General features: G+C 44.5%; 1 protein-coding gene across 1 annotated transcript in view; it reads right to left on the minus strand.

Annotated features, from left to right (window-relative positions):
- The window catches only part of CACNA2D4 (calcium voltage-gated channel auxiliary subunit alpha2delta 4), a 114,981-nt gene that overhangs the window by 79,981 nt on the left and 14,021 nt on the right, over window positions 1–20,979 (minus strand). Inside the window, exons 9-16 of the mRNA XM_050325557.1 lie at window positions 17,290–17,403; window positions 16,099–16,177; window positions 13,934–14,067; window positions 10,355–10,432; window positions 8,960–9,040; window positions 6,462–6,536; window positions 5,001–5,087; window positions 1,640–1,711 (exon numbers count right to left, since the gene is read on the minus strand). Of these exons, the coding sequence (XP_050181514.1) occupies window positions 1,640–1,711; window positions 5,001–5,087; window positions 6,462–6,536; window positions 8,960–9,040; window positions 10,355–10,432; window positions 13,934–14,067; window positions 16,099–16,177; window positions 17,290–17,403 (720 nt within the window). The remainder of the gene's footprint in view (window positions 1–1,639; window positions 1,712–5,000; window positions 5,088–6,461; window positions 6,537–8,959; window positions 9,041–10,354; window positions 10,433–13,933; window positions 14,068–16,098; window positions 16,178–17,289; window positions 17,404–20,979) is intronic.

Here is a 20,979-nt window from a genome sequence, read left to right on the forward strand (position 1 = left end):
ATAACTAAGGTAGAGGAATGAAGGAAATAAAGGACATGCAATGTATGTGGGTCTATATAAAGCACTTGAAACAGCTTCTCATGAAATTTTATTCTAAGGAATCTGTTAAAGTGGGCTTAAAAAAGATACGAAGTGAGAACCAGCTGCAGCATTGTAAACAAAAAGAAACAGTAAACAACAGGCTATCAAGGGAAAAAGATCTAATGAGAGGAACAGACAGACTCTGCCTTAGCAGCCCTTATGTACAGGGATCTGCAAGACAAAATAAAACAACATTTCTCTGCATACTGAATAAAAGTCTCAACAGACCTTAAAATTAGAAAGGCTGGATGAAGAGGAGGAGTGGGTTTCTTGTGGAAAAATGGCAACTGGAAAAAAATAGCTAAGAAACACAGAAGTGAAGGCGGCAATTCCAGCGGAGCTGTGGGAGGGAGGAAAAATTGAAGGGACAGGAGAAAGGAGATTTGGGGCTCCCTGTTCAGAAATATTTCATTGCAGAGAATATATGCTCTCTAAAGAGCAACAGGGAAACAGAACTCTAATTCAGCAAAGCCCTGGTACTTGTGCACCAGAAATTATAAAAGACACGAAGAGAGCAAACACAATGGCTGAATTGCTTGGACTGAAAAGTGTGCAAATATTTCAAATGTAGATGTTGGTAATGCCTGGGAGAAGAAAGGCCAAGCCATTGACACGAACCTGAGAGTTGCAAACTCCAAGAATAGAGAAAATGTAGTGACCAGATCTTGCAGTACAACCATTGAAAGGAAACAGAGGGGTGTCTTCATTAGGAAGTGGCACTATTTTCAGCAGTGGCTGCGAGCAGTTTGTTGGAATTGGTGCTGACTGTGGCTTAGCATGAGAGCAGTTCAGCCAGCCACTGAAAAAAATACTCTCTGTAAAGGATGGAAAATTTTCCTGAAATATGGAAGACTTCTGGGCAGTGTAACTTGCAGGACTCTGGAATACTTCCTAACAGGAAATGATGAAAGCCAAAATCTTTAAGAGAGTTAAATAAACCTGAATGAAAAAGTACCAGTGAACATAAATGTACAAGATAATCTTGCACTGATTCCAAGGGAAGATGTATAACCCTACCCTAGAACTGGTAGGGAATGTTCAGAAGTCTACATTTCGCTAGGATTTTTCATAAAACATCTGCAAATATTTGCATAGAAATTTAATCCTGGCCCTGGATAAAGGAAATCACATTCTGACAAAGTGAGGGACAAAGTTTTCATGAGTGGTTTTGGGTAGGGAAAGGGAGTGGCAAAATAGTCTCCAAACTTCTTTCTGTCTAGCTCAGATCAGCATCATCTTCCCCATTCTAAACTCTTGATACTCTCCTCTCACAGCCCCATAAACAGTGAACAACATGCTTTTTGGCTTTGCCTGGAAAAAGTAGGGAGCTGAGAGGTGTTTCCAATACTTTTCTAAGAGCAGAATATTGGTAGGTGTAAGGAGCACTTCTAATGATGCTTTTCTAGATGTCTTTAGCACACGAGTTATGTATGTGGTGAAACAATAAAATCTTCACACTCAGAAATACTGAGCATTAGCACCACATCCTTTGTGGTTCTTCAGCATCCACTTCCCATCTGCTCTCTCGTGTGACCTGAACAGAAGGATAATTTCTTACCCCTTTGTCCACAGGGACCTTCACATCCATAGAGAGGTAGCCTGTTTCCCCATTGATCATGGCAGTTCTCAGCTGCAGAAGTGAACAAGTTTGGTATTAGTGTCTCCAGGCAGGGCAGGAATTAATAGACTCACTTGTCATTAACATACAGTGGCTGGCAGAAAGAGTGACTGTAGCTTCCCTCTCCTTCCCAGCTCTTTCTTGCTTCCTTTAAACTGAAAACCTGTTCTCGGTGGTCAGAATCCTTGTTCAGTCAGGCTGATAAGTGACAAAGGGTAGTAATGGTTTATGCTGAAAGCCTGTTGATATGTCTTTTTAGCACAAAGAAAGGGTCTGGAATCTATGAAATTGCCAGTCTGAGTTTCAGACTTCCCCGTTTGGCAGCCAGAAAGTCATTAGCACAGTGCTTTGAGAGCCTGGAAGAGGAGACAACTGAGAAACTCACTAACTCCCCCGGACTGAATCCAAAGCTCTTTGACATTTTTAAAACTGATTTATAAATTATAGGCTGTATTCAGCACCACTTCTGAGGTGCAGCAAAGCAGCTGTTTAGCGCAGCAAGGCAAGACTGTATGTCAGCAGGGTAGGCAGTGAGAAGACCACTTTATTCAATCCAGGTTCCAAAATTTAATTTTCACGGTGACTCCCAGCCTCTTGCAAGAAAGAGCCAGGAAATTTTTCCACAAGTGCAGAGGCTTTGACTTCAGGCCCAGCCTGCCAGAGCATATCAGTCTATTGCTTCAGCCTGGATAGAAAAAATAGGTGGGAAGTAACTTATTCATTCACACAAATTGTTTCCTTACTTCCAGAGACAGGCCTCCATTCAGGTGCTAGCCAGTCTCGACTGCATTTGCTTTACAAGGCCACGGCTTTGTTTACTATGTCTGTTTGATGTGGGTTATTTACAGACCTAGAATATAAAGCTCATGTTTCCCAAGGCCCCCATCTTGGAAATGAAAACACTGACTGGTACTATTACTCCTTTTTGGCTAAGAGTTGTTTGACCTCCTGCCAGAGCCACGGCATACTCTCTGTTCTGGTCTGACAGCCTGCAGCATTTGCTGTGGGTTCTGGATTTAGAATCATTGAATATCCTAGGTTGGAAGGGACCCACGAGGATCATCAAGTCCAACTCCTAGCCATGCACAACACAGCCCCAGTAATCACATTTTGTGTCCTAGAGTGTTGTCCAAAAACTTCTTGAACTCTGTCAGGCTTGGTGCTGTGACACTTCCCTGTTCCAGTGCCCAACAACCCTGTGGGTAAGGAACCTTTTCCCAATATCCAACCTAAACCTCCCCTGACTCAGCTTCATGCTGTTCCCTCTCACTGTCACTGCTCACCAGAGAGAAGAGATCAGTGCCTGTCCCTCTGCCTTCCCTCATGAGGAAGCTGTGGACTGCTGTGAAGTCTCCCCTCAGTCTCCTCATCTCCAGGCTGAACAAACCAAGTCACCTCAACCATCCCTTATATGTCTTCTGCTCTAGACTCTCGACCCTTTCCCTTTTCCCCCTCACACTGTGAATATCCCTGTGTTGCTTCACAAGCAAGCCCAAACCCTTGCTGCTGCCTGGCTGCAGATAGTACCATTGTGCATCACTTGGTATTTTCCAGACAATCCATCTTCCCTCCACTGGATTTCCTTTTAGCAGCTGGCTGTATTACACATCATTAGCACTTGGGCATATTTTTCCAGTCTGAATTTGCTGCTTATCAGTGTTGCTGAGATTGTACTGCAACTGATGTTGAGTCTGTCATTGATCTAATACCATAGCTGCAAATCTGAGTGTTGAAATGTTGGCAGCTTTCTGCTGCAGTGGGTGTATCTTGAGAGTCTCTAGACTTGCTGAAGTCACACTGCAGATATAGTTCACGTCATTGAATGTCTCTGTACCCTCAGTGACTGCAACCTTTCTTTCTTCTGGAAGGTGCAGCAGAGAAACACAAAGTGGCTTTATTATTCATGCCTGTTTCATGACTTTTTCCCCTCCGTGGTTAGTTTTATTCTGATTGCCTATGGACAAAAGCCTTACACTTTGCATCGTAGTTGCATTCAGGTATCAGTGTTATTTGGTCAGACAGGAACCTGCTAGCCAAATAAATAGGAGAGCAAAGCAAAGCTCTCTCATTTCCCGGATTATTATTTCTTTTTTTAATAGCAAACTAGGTAAAGAGCAACAGCTCTAAAAGTGGTTCCAGTGAGAGAAAAACTACAGTGGGAGCAGAGCTCCTATAAGTTATCAGTGGACCTACACAAAGCCATTGGCAACCAGCATCTTGGTGGTGCCACTACATGTAAAGCCTCTTATTTTGTCTTGCTTTCCATGTTTCACACCCACTTCTGCTGTGTTTTCTTTCTGAATTTTCCACTCTTCCCCTTCCCAAGTTCCTTTGGTGTACCCATTGCCCTAGTGGCAGTGGCTACTTTGATCCTGTTGCTGGTCAGTTTGTTTGTCCTACCTGTTTAAGTGGATATCTATAGCATCAGATCCGTTTATCTCAGCAGTTTCCCCTGTAATCCAGAAGCATCTGTCTCACAGCTAATTCTGTCTTACTCCAAATTCAGTTCTTATCTTAGTAACTTAAGTATCTCTTTTCTCCTACTTCTTCTGAGTAAAATAAAACCAGCCACGGAGGAACCTCACTACCTTCTCATTTTATCTAGGTTCCTAGTTATACAAAGCAGCACTATGCAGCTATTAAGATGCATGCTCTTTCTTGTCTATCATTTTTTAATAATTTTTGTCAAAAGACAGTAGAAAAGGTATTTTCTAATCTTTTCCCTCTGGTCAGCTATTATTTTCTGTGCCTCTACACCTGTGAAATAATGTGATTTCTGAAAATTTGTTTTTCCTAAGTGCCTAAGTCCCTTATCCTCTTTGTCTGGTATTGATAGTAACTCCAAGCTCTAGACTCTTTTTGAGTGAACTTTCTTCCTTGCTGCAGATCTCATTAGTTGAGTGGTTTCAGCTGTATCTCACATCCTGCATGTATGGGTAACATCACAGGACAATGCCAGACTCCTAAAGCTACCTTGGGTTTGTATTAAGGCAGCATTTGGGCCATGTATGCTCAGACTGGCTCCATGGAGCACCCTCCAAAGCACTTCCTTCCTTGTGCCAGCACTTTCCCTCTTTGTTGCTGGTGAAGGTAAACTCCTACTGGGATGGAAGCCAAGCACTTTGCAGAGTAGTTTCATCTCTTGTCCTCTTTTAGAACACCAGCCTCTCTTACTCAGAGCCAGTTCAGGCACAGAAAAACACAGGAATGCCCACTGCTCCCCCACACCTTCCATACAGGCAAACAAAGTAAAAGAAAGAAGGAACTACAAACAAGGCTAAATTCACTTTCTGATACTCACTATTTCCTCCCGGTCTTCCCATTCCACTTCTGAGAGATCTACGCTGTTGTAGTTTGGCTTAGGCTTCAGTTTCTTTCCTTCTTTGTACTGGTGTTTATTGGAGGGGAAAAAAAAGAAAAAGAAAGAAAAAGAAAGGAAAATAGCCAATAAGTGGCTAGATAACTTTCTAAACTAACCCTTTAAGAATTGGTTGAAGAACAAGGGTGTCTCATTTATTCTCTGACTAGGAAGGCAGCCTTTGTGCAAGTGCCTTCTTGGTCCTATGTCATGTATTTCTTTACACAGGCAGTGAGGGGCTAGGAGAATTCAAATGGGAGAGGTTGATCCTGGAAGAAGGGAGAAACACAGGTAAACTTGCAGGTAAAGGCTATGGCCTCCTTCTTCTAAACAGATCAGTACAACACACTTGCCTCCAGAAAACCATTTTTTTCCCTGCAGCTCAGAGTATAAACCCATTAACATTATAATACCAGCAGGAGATCTTTCCTGACAGGAGTTAGGTTTTGACCCCACTGAGGGTAGACTTTTCACCTAGAGCTAACTGATGAAAGAGAGCTATTTCATTGTCATCTTCCAAGTGAGGGAAAAGGCGTGAAGCAGACTGAGAGAGGCCAAGTTAAGGTGGAAGGATAAAGCATTGCCCCTGCCTAGCTTTGCCTTGGCCTGTCCCTGGAAACACAGTGCACCCCTTCTCTTCCCTGTGCCAGTGGTCTCCCTGTGCAGAGCTGCCTTTTTGCAGACAGCTGCTGTGTGGCCCTTTCTCTTGCCGGTGACCACGCTACCCCTCAGAGCTGTGTGCAGGTGGATTTGTGCCAACCGGCACGTGTAGGAAATGTAAAATCACTGCGTGCCTGGCTCTCTGACTAACGAGGCCAGCTGTGTGTCTGCAAACAGATGGGTGGCCTGGAGCTCCCCATGGCACCATGAGGGAATAGCGCTGTCCTTATGTCCACTCCCTCGAGTCCCAGAAGGTGTTTGCAATCCACTGGTCTCTGACTTACCGTGTTACTAATATTGGTGGTACACACCCTGCTAGGCTCAGAATCCTAAAATGTCCAAATCCTCTGGGTAGTTATTACTGGGGTGCTACTCATGCTGAATCTCCCCGTAGGAGATATGCCTGAGCAAGGGGACCTGTTTCTGCAGCCTAGCAGTGAAACCTTGCATGGGCACAGATACATGTGCACCCACAGTGCAGCAAGGGCACACAAATACAGCCCTCACATGCAGTCCTACAGAGAACAGGGAGGCAGGGTACCCTGTGCTTCATACCCATGTGTATACAGATATATGTCTATATATATGTCTATTTATTTTCTCTGGCCCTCTTGCTCCTGGGTGCCTTTATATCAGAGCCTGGTAGCCTTCACAGCTCAAAAAAAACCACCCCAAATTGGAAGGACCCCTGAAAGTCACTGTTTTCAAGTCAGCAAAGGTTCTCAGATTCGCAGCTATACGTACCAAAGGACGGAGGTCTGGGTGGGAAAGGATGTAGCCGTTGTTGGTGTTCAGAAAGGCGTATCCATGGACACCCAGCTGAAGAAAGAGGCATTAGAATGATTAGTGCTTTAGCTAGAAACAGTGCTGTGTAATGGGTCCCACTAATACTCTGGCACCACTGATAGTCAGAAATATTTTCCTTTTATAGGTACTGACCAGCAGAAAAAAGGGTCCATCCCAAACCATTTATCTCCAGATCTCTGACTGCTCTGTCCAGGCAGACTCACTGTGCTTGGATGCACAAAAGGATGGACAGGTAGTTGGTTTTGTGTACACATCCAGAGAGAGATGCCCTCCTACAGTCTGACTGTCCTTGTGGACAATCACCACCCAGAGGCAGACTGAGCTCTCCACAGCAGGCACAGCAGAGCCACTCATAAAAAGGGCAGCGATGGGGAATGTTGTAAATGTTGTAAACCGCACAGAAACTGCAGTGACAGGTCTGTGTGCCCATCACTACGTGTGCAGAGCAGTGAATGAACAAGTGAGTATGAAGCTCACGGACGGCTTCCCTGGAAACCCGGTCGGCCTTGAGAGGAGCTCTGCATTATGTTTCAGTGTTGGCAGGACCAGACCTAGCCTAGGCCAATTGTACAAGCCTGTAGTCTTAAAATGCTTTTTAAGGAATAGCATAATCTAACAAGAGCAGGCACTGTCTGACCTGATCTGCAAGAGATTTCCGAGAGAGCAATTACTCAGCTCAAGCCCATATATAATACAAATTCCAGCTAAAAGTCTGCAGATAGCCTGTGCTTGCCAAAACAAGAGGTGTCTCAAGGAAAACAAGAACGGCTAAGGTTTCTATCTTCAAAAAAATGTTGCAACTTTATTTTCCTAGAGAGACAATCCTGGAGGGATAACAGTAGGAAAGTGAGGAGGTAAGTCATTTACAATCCGTCTGTGCATTCAGGGAATGAATTCTGTATTTCACACATCCCAGATCAAAACTTTGGACTGTCTCTGTGTGAAGCAGTTTTTTGTAAAGCACACTTGGCTCAGCTCAGCGTGGCAAGAATGAAACCAAGACACTGGATCAGCAAACTTCTTTTTTGCCTGTTAAAGCTGAAACTTCCCAGCCAAGTAAGCATGATCATTAATACACAAGCTCTTGAGGGCTGGAACTCTGGAACTGGTCCTTTTGCAACCCATATTCCAGGGAATTCAAGTTGAGAGTCCTAGGTTTCTAAACTGCCTTGGAGTTGGAAGAGCTTCTGGGAAGATGTGTCCTGCCTTTGATGTAAAGAAATCCAAATAATTTTCCCTCCTTCCCTGGCACTGCTTGGAGGAAAGAACTGTGTCCCTTCTTGGGCCAGAAGAAAGATTATTGTGACACCTGGCCTTTGAGTGACATGGAGAGAGGAAGATGAAAAAGTATCAATCTTACACGAAAAATAAATGTATAAAAATTGAAACTCCTAGACAAGGTTCCCCCAGGCCCAAATCATCCAGCTTTTGCATGCTGAATGCACGCACCCTGACACTCCTAGTTCCAGGATTGCCTGAAGGATCATTTCCTGCAGCTTCATGTTAATAGTCTGCTGTGTATCCATGTCTGGGAGCGCCACAGAAATTCATAGCTTCTGACAGCACTTTCAGTCCTGTGAGCCTTCAGCAATCAGGTTTTGGGCAACTGCCTAACTGGTAGTAGCTGTCTGATAGTTATTTAAGAGAAACTGAAAACTTGAAATGATGGCTCAAATTTCCTCGTTTCGTGGTGGTCCTTGGATGGGTTTGTTGTCTCCTGGTGTGCAGCCTGACTGAGCAAAGGGTCACTGCACGGAATTGACAGCAGAAACCAAACTAAACAGTGCATCTCTGGAGGGATTTTCTGTGGATGAACATGAGGGGTTTTTTAGATGCACTGAATATAGAGCTAATGGAAAGCTTTTTGACAAACAAGTCTGGGAAGCATATACTCTACCTAGGTGCAGCAAAAGTCAGTGAGAGCCAACTTTCTGTGCACTGTCCTGCCAAAAAATCTTCATGCTGATCTGGAGAAAGAAACCTCTTTAGGCATGACAGAAGAGTTGGCTCTCCACAATCCATTCAGCCCTCACTTTTTCTCCAAAGAATATTGACAGTGAAACCAATACATTTTTTGCCAGCTGGCAATGGCAACTCTTGTCCACTGGGAACTGGATATAAAACTTTAATTCCTCTAAGATAGGCTGTCATTTCCAAGGGCTCTAGGTTGGTGACCATCAAAACGCAAAACTTCCAAAACATTTTGCCAGTCTACTGGATCATCCAGTTCTTGTGTTCCTGATGCAGCCCAAGAGCTTCTAGTAGTGAATTTCACTGGTGCTATACAGAAACCACACATCACCACATCCAGAATCTCTTCCCTTATGCTCATAGTTTTCCTTACAGGCACAGAAATGATTTTTCAGTCATGCCCATGAGAGAATGATTAACAACTTTTCTGTGCAAAAGAACAAATTGCATTGTCTGAGTCTTACCTTATACCGTGGAGCAAGTTTTAACAACTCCCTCAGTGGTACATCAGAGCCCACCACACCCAGAAGAATGCCATGAGATCGCTGTAAACCAAAGGAGAATCCATTTTCAGAAGCAAGACCTGGGTAGTTTTCTACCTGAAAGCACATTGTCTTCCTACTAGTCTCTCACGTAGCCTCTCTATGCTTGTGTGAGTGTCTTTATTTAAAACCAATTAACATACTTCAAAAAGTCTAAAGAAGTTGTTCCAGGGTTTATGGAGAGGAGTATTTCTACACAATACTAGTCAGTACTATTTACTAGGGTTCAGAAGCATCATAAAATCACTGAAAACAAGTTTTGAGGGCAAACCCCTGCATTCAGTATGTATAAATAGCAATAAGGTCAAGACAGTCACGCAACAGAACATAGATTGGTTGATAACTTGGGTCAACTAAACCAAATACCGAATATAAAATAGGAAAAAGAAATTCCCCCTCCACGATATGGGAAACTGGTTGTTTAATTAGCATTATTAATGGAGCATGATGGAAGAATGACACACAGACTCCCACTGCACCACCGTGCCAATACAGTCTAAGGCCAGCCTCAGGTGGAGAAGGCAGACAGTTGTTTGTAAGACCTGCATGAAGAGTTTATCCCTCATACAGCAAAGGAAAGATACTGTCCACCATTTTAAAAGGATGCTGAGAAACAAGAAATTGTACAGAAAAGAGTGTCCAATGGGTTTTGAATCCCGGAGGAAATGCCCTTATCATAGACATTTAAATAATTCAGCCTTTTTATCTTATCAAGATAGGCAGGTTTGACTTTATGGCAGTGTAGGAAATGCTTCCCAGGAGAACATGCCAAAGGGTACAGGCTTTTTGATCTAGCAGAGGAAGCCATTATGACAGGAAAGTGAGACCAGACAAATTGAAAGCAGAATTTAGACACCGGTTTTTAGTGGAGAGTGAGAAACCACAATGGAGAGCTTGCTACTGGATGCTTTTCTTCAACGCCGTTTTTGCCAAAACCGGGTTATTAGGCTCGTCAAGGACTGTCTGTGTGAAATGTAAAGGTCTGCAGTAAAAGAGTCAGACTAGACAAGGTAATGATTTTTTCCAGCCTGAAATTTTAGGGTCAATGAACTAGGCACATTTTGAAAATGGAAGGGATAAAACAAAGATAAATGTCATATTTAAGAGGTATTTTGAAGAAATAGCATTCAGAGGACGTGATAGGCTATCATTTTGGCAGATAAATTATCAGCCATCCATCCTGCCAGAGGTCTGTCGCACTTTCCAGTGGCTGGAATGTTCTTTCAGAGCCCTATTGGCTTTAATACCCTGCAAAGGTCCACTGCATCCTGTCACCTCTGCTGGCTGGGAGGACGGCAAAGCCCACCTTGCACTCACCGTCTCATTCTTCTTGCTGAAGACTGGCATAGCCACCGTCGTCATGAGCAACAGACTTTGAGCCTGAGATGCAAAGAGCTGCCACAGAATAACGGAATGTGTGTTAGCAAGTGCAGTAACATTCCCAAATGGAAGGCACTGGAATTCCCGAGGACCCCAGATGCTGATTACAATTAGCCACCTCCTTGCCTCCCACACTCCTCGACAAGCCAGATGGCAGCACTTTTAAATACTCTGTATCCAAGAGGATGGTGGGGTGGATGCTTGCTCGTGTGAGGTGATGAGGATGGGATTAAAGCCAGTGAAATATGTTGAAGCAGGAGAAATTGAGGAGTTGTTTTAATGAAGAGACAGGAACCTGTAGAAGTGGTGGCACAGTTTATACCCACCACGTGTTAGGAGTGCAGACATGAGCACTTATGCAACAAGTGTAAAAACCACCAACACAAGGAGCACAGAATGGAGCAAAGCAGCACAAATGTGAGCAAAACCACAAACAAGGTATTGTCTATATTGCAAACATATGAATACCACAGATGAAAAACACCACAGGCAAATATTTAACAGGCACAAGTACACACAAAGCCTACTTATATATACTTGTTACTCAACCATCTAAGTGTAGGAAAAACAGAGACAAAATCATGATCCAAACAGATACAAAGGAGCGAGCTATCTCTATGAGGGATACAGGACACGCACATGTAACGGGGTAAGAGATGCTCCCAGTGCTCTAAAAACACACATGAAAGGAGGTAAACAGGTAAGACACATGCAAATGAGTCTCCCAAACATGCCAAGCTTTCAAAAGAATCGAAGTCATTGTTGGCAGTAGCACCCCCCCCCCCTTTTCTCTCTCATTTGGTCAAATAAGTAGCAAGGCAAGAAACGACCTCCTGTTCTTCATTACAATACATGCTGGGGGCCATAAAGGAGCCAGTCAATAATCTGTACAGTCACTTGATGGGGATTTGTGCCTGATATCTTGAGGTACTATTCCAGATGATTTTTTGTGGAAACTTCCCATTCACAGCAACACTCGCACTAACACATGGCAAGTAAACTTCCCTGGCACTTACTGGACATATGGAAAAAGGTGAACTAAGCTACTGCACAACACAGACACCCCTACCTACTCTGAGCCAGCAGCACAGCACAGCTCCCCAGTACATCCAGCATTTCCTCTCCTCTTCTTGCCAGTGCAAGAGGACTCTTTCAGTGCTGTGGCCACCACCCTCCCCAAGATGTACAGGCCAGCTGTGGCTGTGAACGCCGGCACTGACACACCAACTGGCACAAGGGAAACAGCACGCTCACAAAACACGGGGGTGCAGTTACCTCCTCAGACTGTGGCAGCTAGTGAGAGACATGGATGAACACATAAATGAATGCATGAATGGAGGAATGAATCAAAGATGGGAGAGGCTGGGACAGAGGAAGGGAACAGCAAGCCAAGACACAAGGCAAGAAAAGAGATGCAGCAACAAATGTGCAGCAAACAAATCCCTGTGGCTGCCCTGGGAAGTGTGACCCCATACACCAGTGCCAGAGGTGACAAGCCCACTGATAACATAAACTTTCTGGGTAATTAGTAGCATTTCTGGAGGTTTTGCCTAGTACATTCAACTACCATGTCCCAGCTCTCACTTGGCAGCAAAGACATCTCCATTTCACTCTCCCAGAGCTGGTGTGCCATGGCTGCAGCCTCAGTGGTCAGACACAGAACAAAAGTGGGGAGTGGTCCCTTCCTACAAGAGTCTCCCAATTACAACATTTATACACCATGATGGCACAAGCCTGGCAACCGTGGAGATATTTCTTGGGGTTCCTGTGGTCTTGACTCTGAGCACAGCATTGAGCACCACCATGTGTGACTTGGATTCCTGCTACAAACCCAAATACACAACCCTAGTTTTATTCAAGCTCAAAGAGCTCATGTTTCTCACCGTAGATCTTAAACCTGAAAACTGTGTGTGTTCCCCAGGGCTGCTGGGGAACGCCCTAAAGCTGCTGTTGTCCAGACTGGAGCCTGCAACTACAGTCCCACATCGGGGTTGTGTACAGAAACATTCTCAATGTTTCATAGAATCATAGAATAGATTGGGTTGGAAAAGACCTCCAAGATCATCAAGTCCAACCCCTGATCCAACTCTAATTACTATATCATGGCACTAAGGGCCATGTCCAATCTCTTTTTAAAAACTTCCAGGGATGGTGAATCCACCACCTCTCTGGGCAGGACGTTCCAATGCCTGATCACCCTCTCTGTAAAGAATTTCTTCCTAACATCTAACCTAAACTTCCCCTGGCAGAGCTTGAGCCCATGTCCCCTTGTCCTGTTGTTGGTTGCCTGGGAGAAGAGACCAACCCCCACCTGGCTATAACTTCCCTTCAGGTAGTTGAAGAGAGTGATGAGGTCACCTCTAAGCCTTCTCTTCTCTAGACTAAACAATCCCAGCTCCCTCAGCCTCTCCTCATAGGACTTGTGCTCAAGTCCCTTCACCAGCCTGGTTGCTCTTCTCTGGACCCGCTCCAGCACCTCAATATCCTTCCTGAATATTCTAGAATATTCTTCTCATCCTCAGACAGAATAAACAGTCCTGAAACCTCAGGTTTGTTTCTGGAAGAGGGAAAGCTGACTTCTGGTCATCTCTAGCTGTCCAGAAGGCAGGCACTTCTCTGGGGTGAAGAATCCAATACAGGGAAAAAAACTATCTCCCACATAGAGGGCACAGAGAGCCACAGAAGAAAAACTGTGGCTTTCCCTTTCAGCAGTGTAAAAAGGGGTGGAGATGGAGACTGAGGAACATCTGTTTGGTGATGTGCAAGGGAAGGTGGAAGGTTCCTTCATCTACTCCTTTGTCCTTCCCTTCACTCCTCTGAATTTCAAAGCTGCCTTAGGAACACCATGTGATGACAGCACCTGCTCGTGGTGCAAGACAGGGCAGGCCTAAGGCAAAGCAAGGGGCGTTGGGAGTGCTGGTTGTCTGGTCCTTTGAGATGTGTCCTTGGCTCTCAGGGCTGGGCACAGGACCATGGTGGTGACAGGTCTTGCTAGTGCAAGGAACAAAAGAGAAAACCTGCTTCCCCAGAGGAAATCTATATCCTTGAGAGGCAGGCAGTGTGCAGTTTAGCTCCTGGTCTGGAGGAAATCAGTCTCTGTGACCCATACCCTGAGCCATGGCTAATCTTTCCTGTGAATAATTCTTTAGAAGGTAACCTGCTTTCACAGAAGCACTACTTAGGTGACGTTGTGCCTGTGTGATTAGTCCTGGGCACTTGGGTCACTGCAGACTCAGATCTGAGTCTGCATAGACACCTCAGCTCCAGCAGCGAGTAGAAAAGAAATATTGCCTGTATCAGCAGAGCCAGGGACCAGTAATTTCTATCCACCAGCCAGCTCCCGGTATTACATAAATTTCAGGGCTTTATTTAGATTCTGATACACATAAGATATTTAGATGGGAAGCAGGGGTAAGTTATATGGCTAACATACTAGCCGTGTGCCTAAGACCTGTGCCAGCTTGGCCCACAGGCCCTGCTGTTTGCTGAGCAAAGGCTCGTGCTGCGGGTCCTTACCGCGCTGTCCATGTAGGCCTCGGTCCAAATGATGTCGTGGTCGTGGTTGATGACCATGGGGCGGCTGAGCACGTGCAGGTACTCCATCACGTTCTCCTGGACGTCTGCCAGCGTGGAGATCTGAGTGTAGTAGCCTTTGTGGAGAAACAGAGGCTTGAGTCACTCTGCTAACGCATCTTCTGTATTTTTACAGAAGTGTGGGTGCAAAAAGAACTAGAAAACTAGATGATGTCAAACACTCCATCTACCTTTTTACAAAAGCCTTGGCATGCCTTGTATTCATAAGCTTCTGTGGGCACACGTTTCTGCCGAAATCTAGTTTTGAAGCATGGACTCTGTTCTCTCAGAATACTGAAGCAATGCTCAAGACTTGAGTCTTGACATAACCAGATTTATGCAAAGCAAATAAACAACATTGCTTTGGGTCCTGGGCAAAACCTTCCACTACTGAGGCTGCCTTTGGTTCTGAAGGCCAAACATATGCAAACAAAGTGTTTCACCAGCCTACCTGCTTACCCTACACTATTTTATATTAAGATCAAACTCCCACCTTCCCTTCCAGATTTTTTTCCAGCACTCTTCAGTCTGCCTAGCTTTACATCCAAGGATGGTGACTACTTCCATCTACCCCTTGGAAGCAAAAGATAAAAGTGCAAGTAACCAATTTCCAAGGCTTTGTCCCCACAGATGGACCTATAACAGTCGAATGCTACAACAAGGAGTATAGGGGAAGAATGTTTGCAAGTTTTCAGAAGGTCCTCAACACCAGCTGCTTAACTGGTTGGAGGTGCTAACACAGTGTAATGTCATGAGGCCTCTTGTCCTGCTTCTCACCACATGGATTGGTCATACTTGGTATAGGATGGAATACATCAGATAGATGGAAAACTTTCCTATCACTAGGAAAACACTGTCACATGAAAGGGCTCGTGTTCTGATAAGCTTTGTGATGTGGAAACAGGCTTAGTGTGCTTGAAAACAAGGACCATAAGAGCTATACAATGTGTTGAAACAGAAGAACCAAAATCACAGAGCCCTCTGCAGAGCTCAAGTGTGGTAAGTAAGAATCCAAGTGCAAAGAGCATATTTTTGTTATCTGGTTATTCAGAAGAACCCCTTCTGACATTTTAGGATGAACCAACAAGCACCACAAATTCCCTGTCACTAATCTCATCGCTGGAAATACAATCTGAAATCCAGGGTTTTGTTTCATTTAACAAAACCTAAAAATGCTACGCATAATTCAAAGTGCTAATAGATGAACGTTTGAGCCTTGAAAATCCCCAGCTCACAGACACTCTGCAGGTCAGCAACTCATCTGTCAATGATTTTCAGTAGAAATGCCTCCATGTATTTCATAGACTGCTCAGACTGAAACACAGCTGATGTACCCAGCCCCCAACTTCAGTCTTCCCTTCCTTTTCCTGTTTAAGCAGGACACTGATGTAACAAGCACCGCTGTCTCCAGGCACACTGAGGCCATGTCAAGCCCAAACATGGAAAACTTGTCCCCCCTCTTTCCTCCTTTAGCTTTGCAAACTCTGATAGAGCTAATTTGACTTTTTAACTGGCCTCAAGTGCATAGAGGTGACTCACCTACTCTGAATGGATTTTCCTATTCATGTCATTTAATGCCAGTTAGAGAGAATATTGGCTTTGGGGTGGGATTAATAAAGCTATTCTCGTGCCTCATGAAAACCACTGACACACAAAGAATTTGGCCAGGATGTAGGGGTTAACCCACAGACCTTGTGAAAAATGCTGTAAAATCTTTAAAGAGGTGATGTTTGTTTTACATCTCAGCCAAAAGATGTCGGGCTCTCTGACAGAGCTGTAGACAGATTGTCCAAAAAAAGCCAGCAACTGGGGCACAATAAGCACAGGGACTTAGGTGGACTACAGCCAGCACAAATCTCGGTCAGAGTGTCCCTTGGCACCGTGACAGGAAAGTGCTGTGGCTCAGCATGGAGGGCTGCTGTTAGCTGGACACAGGCACACTTCGTGTGGACTGGCAGGGTCTGCTTTTTCCTTAGGTTGTCTTCCAGGCAAGGGCTCGTGGGCCCCAGCTGCAGTGGGTGAGCCTTAGCGGGGTGCAGGGCCCCGTGGCTGCACAGCCCACGTGTGATGTGCGTGATGGGGATTGGGAAACCATTCCCGTGCAGCACCTTTGTTGTTGCAGGCGATCCATTTCACCTGGGGCGCAAAAGTGACCTCCCTTCCGATGAGGTAAGTGAAAACCCGGACCTGGGAACAGGAACACAAAGACAGAAGATTTAGGCTGCAATGTGCTACCAAATCCAAATGGCTGAGGTTTGGCATCCTGTTGCACGCTGGTGTGAGTGCCTGTCTGTGGTGCAAAGCAATAGCTCTGCTTTCACACAGAGACAGGAGCCTCTTGCACCATTTGTTTTGCATTTTGTGGGCTGGAACTCAATTTCCGATTACAACAAGCCCAGAAAGCCAAGTAGCACCCAGCATCATCTGAATAACAAGGCAGAAGTGCAAATTCTGTTTGATTTTATGATAGCAGCTCTGCCAGGCACTCAGCAACCACATGCAGAGAGGTTTATAGCTCAGAGGAATCCTTTACCCAAGGGAACAGCTGGCTGCATGAATCATTTAGAGAAAGCTTTACCATTTCTCTTATGTTTGACCACCAACAAAAGAGCCAATCCTGAAATAAACTGCTTTAACAGCCCCTTGCTCTGGTCTCTCAGTAGGCTTCTCTCTCCCTTTGTGCACTGCTGCTAGCTGGGATGATGTAAACAAATAAATCAGGAGGGTTTAGGATAAGACATGGTCTATTCCCTTTCACAGTCAGATCTGCTAGTACAAGCCTGTAGTCACAGACCTCAGAGTAAACAGGGCTGGAGGGCACCTGGAGAGCTTTTCTGGGCCATTCCCTGCCCAACATTAGAACTGGTAATAGCCAAACCTTTCCCAAACAGGACCAGTTATAAACAGTCCTACACGGGATTAAAACTATTTTCAAAAAGGTGTTTGGTTTTGGTTGTTTTTTTTTTTTTTTTTTTTTTTAAATTTTGAAGTATTCAGCTCAGTCTTTATAATGTTATCAGGAGAACATTTTAATTGTCCACACCTTTAGAAAATGAAGTGTACGAGAAAAAAACCCTTAACTGACCGACAGACATGCATTTGTAATCCTACCACCTTGAAGATCTCCACCCAGCTGGCTGCTTTGCTTTGTGTTTACAGCCAGGTGCTCACAGGTATACAGCTATTGGAGGATCTGAAAGATCAGCTCTGCCTGATATCCTGGCTCGTGGTCTTCTATTCCCACCATAGCAGGATAGCACCTTTCCTCTCCCTTTGTGCTTATCACTTCCCAGACAAACCTTCCGATCCGGCCAGTTGTATTTTTCGAACACGGATTCGTAATCCTCCACTGCTCCGTCGGTGATCAGCATGATGGCTTGGTTACACAAGCCTCCTTGACCAGCATCTCTGAACTGCAAACAGAGAGGAAGAGCATTAGTTATCTCACCACGGGCTTTGTCTGTGTAATTGCACTCTATTTATTCACGGTGGGCCAGATCCTGACTTTCTCTTGCAAACCTCACACTCAGACACTGCTTAAACGAGGGCTGTGTTGCACGCTGCATGTAATTTTTTGATTTATACAGCCCTGCCTAGCACGTGTAGACATGGGAGGCTTTACAGAAGTAAAATAATGAGGAGAAAATAAGTGTTGTGGAGGAAGGGTGCGATTCCCTGCTGCTTCACATCTTGCAGAGTCACATTCGTTTATGCAAAACAACTATAGATTGACCATAAACACTGCAATTCTGATTTGACAGCAGTAACTGTCACTTTTTACATCAGAAAATGTGAGAGGAGCAGGAAATCAAACTCCTTATTTCAGAGTAAATACATCAATCTGCCAAAGAACAGCAGAGAAAGGCAGGAGCACACGAAAAAAAGGAGGCTACTGCCACCAGAGCTGAGAAAGGTTATGGATGGGCCAGACAGAGAGTCCACACACTGCAGTGACAGATGACCTGTTATCTGTGCATAAGTGATATTTAAGGCAGAGCAGAAGGGGGGACTCTGGTGCAAACGCTGATGTGCTCCCAGGGGCACCTGGAGAGGTGTTGAGCAGATGTGCTCTAGCAGGCAAGCCCTTCCTCCTTTTCAGCCAAGAAAAAGCAGCCATGGATCACTGCTTATCTCCTGCTTCTGCATGCAGAGCCCTTTGCCTCTCATGCCCTCATGTACCCAGCTCTAGAGAGCCCAGTGCCTTATGCAGCACCAACACAGTTATTAACAGCCACCAGTGGAGGTAGTGGAGGGCATCCAAGGTATAAAAGCAAGCAGCCACTTTTCTGAGGCTCCCAGCTCGGTGTCAGTATGTGCTTCTCCTTGTTCTGCATCTCACCACTTCTATGCTCTGAGCAAGGAAGAGTCTAATCAACAGAGGAAGATACAGAAACTGATGCAGAGTAAAAAAAATATGGAAAGAGGGAGAGATGACAACTCTGCACAAGAGATTAATGAGAGGCAATGGCACGAGATGGAGAGTGTACAGGAGACTAACTGAAGGGTGAGTAAGGTTATATCAAGCAGCAGCAATTTGAAATTGGAGAGGATAGTTATATCTTATAAATGAGGAAAAAGGTATCCAAGTGGCAAGATTAATAGCGTAAAATGAAAGCAAGCACTGGATGGGAAAACAAGAACACAGAGTGCACACTGGGACTTCTTAGATGTTCTAGGGTTCAATTCACAACTCTCCTCTGTTTTGGTAATGCTGTGTTATAACAGACGAATGTTTTTATGGACACAAATGGTTCCACTGCAGATCAACATCATGTCCTTCAAGCCAACTCAGAGCTCACGTGCATCCTGCTCAACAGGGAGACTCGGGGCAAGGGCTGAGGGTGGGCAACAGGGACAAGCACAGGATGCTCTGAGGTGAAAACTAAAGGAGAAGAGGAGGTGACAGCTACATGGGATTCTGCTGCAGACCATAAGGTACAAAAAAGACAAAGAGTCTCAAGTGAGCTATTTCTAGGACAGAGATCAACTGCATGCAGATTAGCAGAGAGAACAGACAGTTGTGAGTGTCCACTAGGGAGGCATGGGGCTTCGATGGTGCAGGAGATGGTGCCAGAAGGAGGCTCAGATCACAGATATACAAACCTTATAGTTACAAAAGCAGCTTATTCCAAAATGTTGCAATCTGCAACATGTTTGTTTAGATTATTATTAAATTAACGCTTAATTAAGGTCACCCACCATTTCATCAAACTACTTAAGACATCTCTTCATGAAGCTTACTTCAGATTTCATAATACTGAGATACTGAGAAATTAGATGCTGCATCAGAACCAGCAATCTCCTAATTACAGGAGTAGATGATATTTTCAACAGGGAAAATGAGATCATCAGTGTCATAGAAATAGAGATTAAAAAGACAGATTTAGAAAACAAATGAACAAGGAGGTAATCCTTGGGTTTTATGTCCTTTTGTGACTGGTTGCAGCTGTAGCAAATGATCTGACAGCATTCACATCAAGCTCTCAGCATAATTCCCTGCTCTGACTGAAGTTTCAGGAGCATGAAAGAAGAGGAGATGAGGAATAATATGTCCACAGAATAGATGTCTAAAGAAATGTGGGCTAGAGCTGGGTCAGTGAACAAGGCACAGAGCTACATGTTCTCCTACAGAACTTTGGTCACGTTGCCAGGGCTAACAGGCATGATCTAATTAATTCAGGGTCACAGTCTCTTGTACTCCCTTGTTTGCTCATTGCCATTTACTTTGCAGCAAAAACCTGGCACAGAGTTACTACTGAAGCAATAGAAACCATCACCATTGCTCAGAGATGTGCAGGCACACGTGCTGATTGTGTACACATCTGGCCAGAGGACTGAGCAGCCCCTCCTCATCTCCTCCTGCCCTATTCTTATGCAGGCCTGCCTCCAGAACTACTGAAAATTCAAACGTGGTGGAAAGTGTCTCATGGGTAGAAAAGTAGCAGTAGAGAAGGAAGCAGCCAGTGCAGAAGAAATAAGAAATGATAAGAACTGGTAAATAGGAAATCCTGAGCTTTGCTTGTCTTGAAAAATGCGCTGTAAAATCCAGGCCCAAAAATGCGACTGGAATCAAGAAAAGATTTATAAATGCTCAGAGAAGAAGCAAAAGAGGGAGCAGAAAGAATATGTTGCCAGCTGTTAAAAAACAGAGGGAAATGGTTGGACAGAGATGCTTTATAGCCTCCATACTTGATCATCAAAAGGACAATATTGTAATGGCTGGGCACCCACTGAAGTGATAAGAAACAAGGGAAAGAATGAAAGAATTACAGGCAAGGTCACAAAGTGGTAGAGTTAGAGAGAAGGCTAATTGAAAGCATTTGAATAATCTGTGCTTAGCATGAAGGGAAGGAATTTCAGAGGGTGTAGCTGAACTACTTGCCTCATGAGCTGAGACCTGACTGGGACTGTATGAGATCCCAAAGGACTAAGAGAGAATCAACAGAAAATGTATTGCAAGAAGGGAGGAAACTAGGTGGGTAAGTTGTCCTTAAGCATTTAGCACATTGCTAAAAAAGTTAACGACACAGTTGTGAGTGCACAAATGAGATGCTTCCTCACACAAGTGGAGCATAAGAGGCCACAAACCTTTGATAGCTCACATCAGCAGATAGGCTCGTTCTTTTTATAGGACCAGTTTACTCAAGTTACTCAGAATTTTATGCCTCACTGAAATCCAGTTTGTTACCAGTTTCATAGTGTTTTTTCACCTATAGCCATTCTGGAAGACCTACTCAGTTAACTTCAATATTTATGTGATTTCTGTGGTCGACAGTGAGTAAAGGCATGATTGAAACAGCTTGGTGTAAAGAGAAGACAACATTCTAAGGTGACCTTGGAAAGCTGAACTTGGCATTTCTTGTCCTCCATAGAATGGGTAAAGCGTTAGCTTTCAAAATACTTACTTATTCTGAGTGGATTCTGAGAAAGGAGGACACATAAATGTCACAGATTTTCATAGAATCATTAGAATACCAGGGTTGGAAGGG

The sequence above is a fragment of the Myiozetetes cayanensis genome, unplaced genomic scaffold (genome assembly GCF_022539395.1).
Source record: "Myiozetetes cayanensis isolate MyiCay16 unplaced genomic scaffold, myiCay2020 scf3, whole genome shotgun sequence".
NCBI lineage: Eukaryota > Metazoa > Chordata > Aves > Passeriformes > Tyrannidae > Myiozetetes > Myiozetetes cayanensis.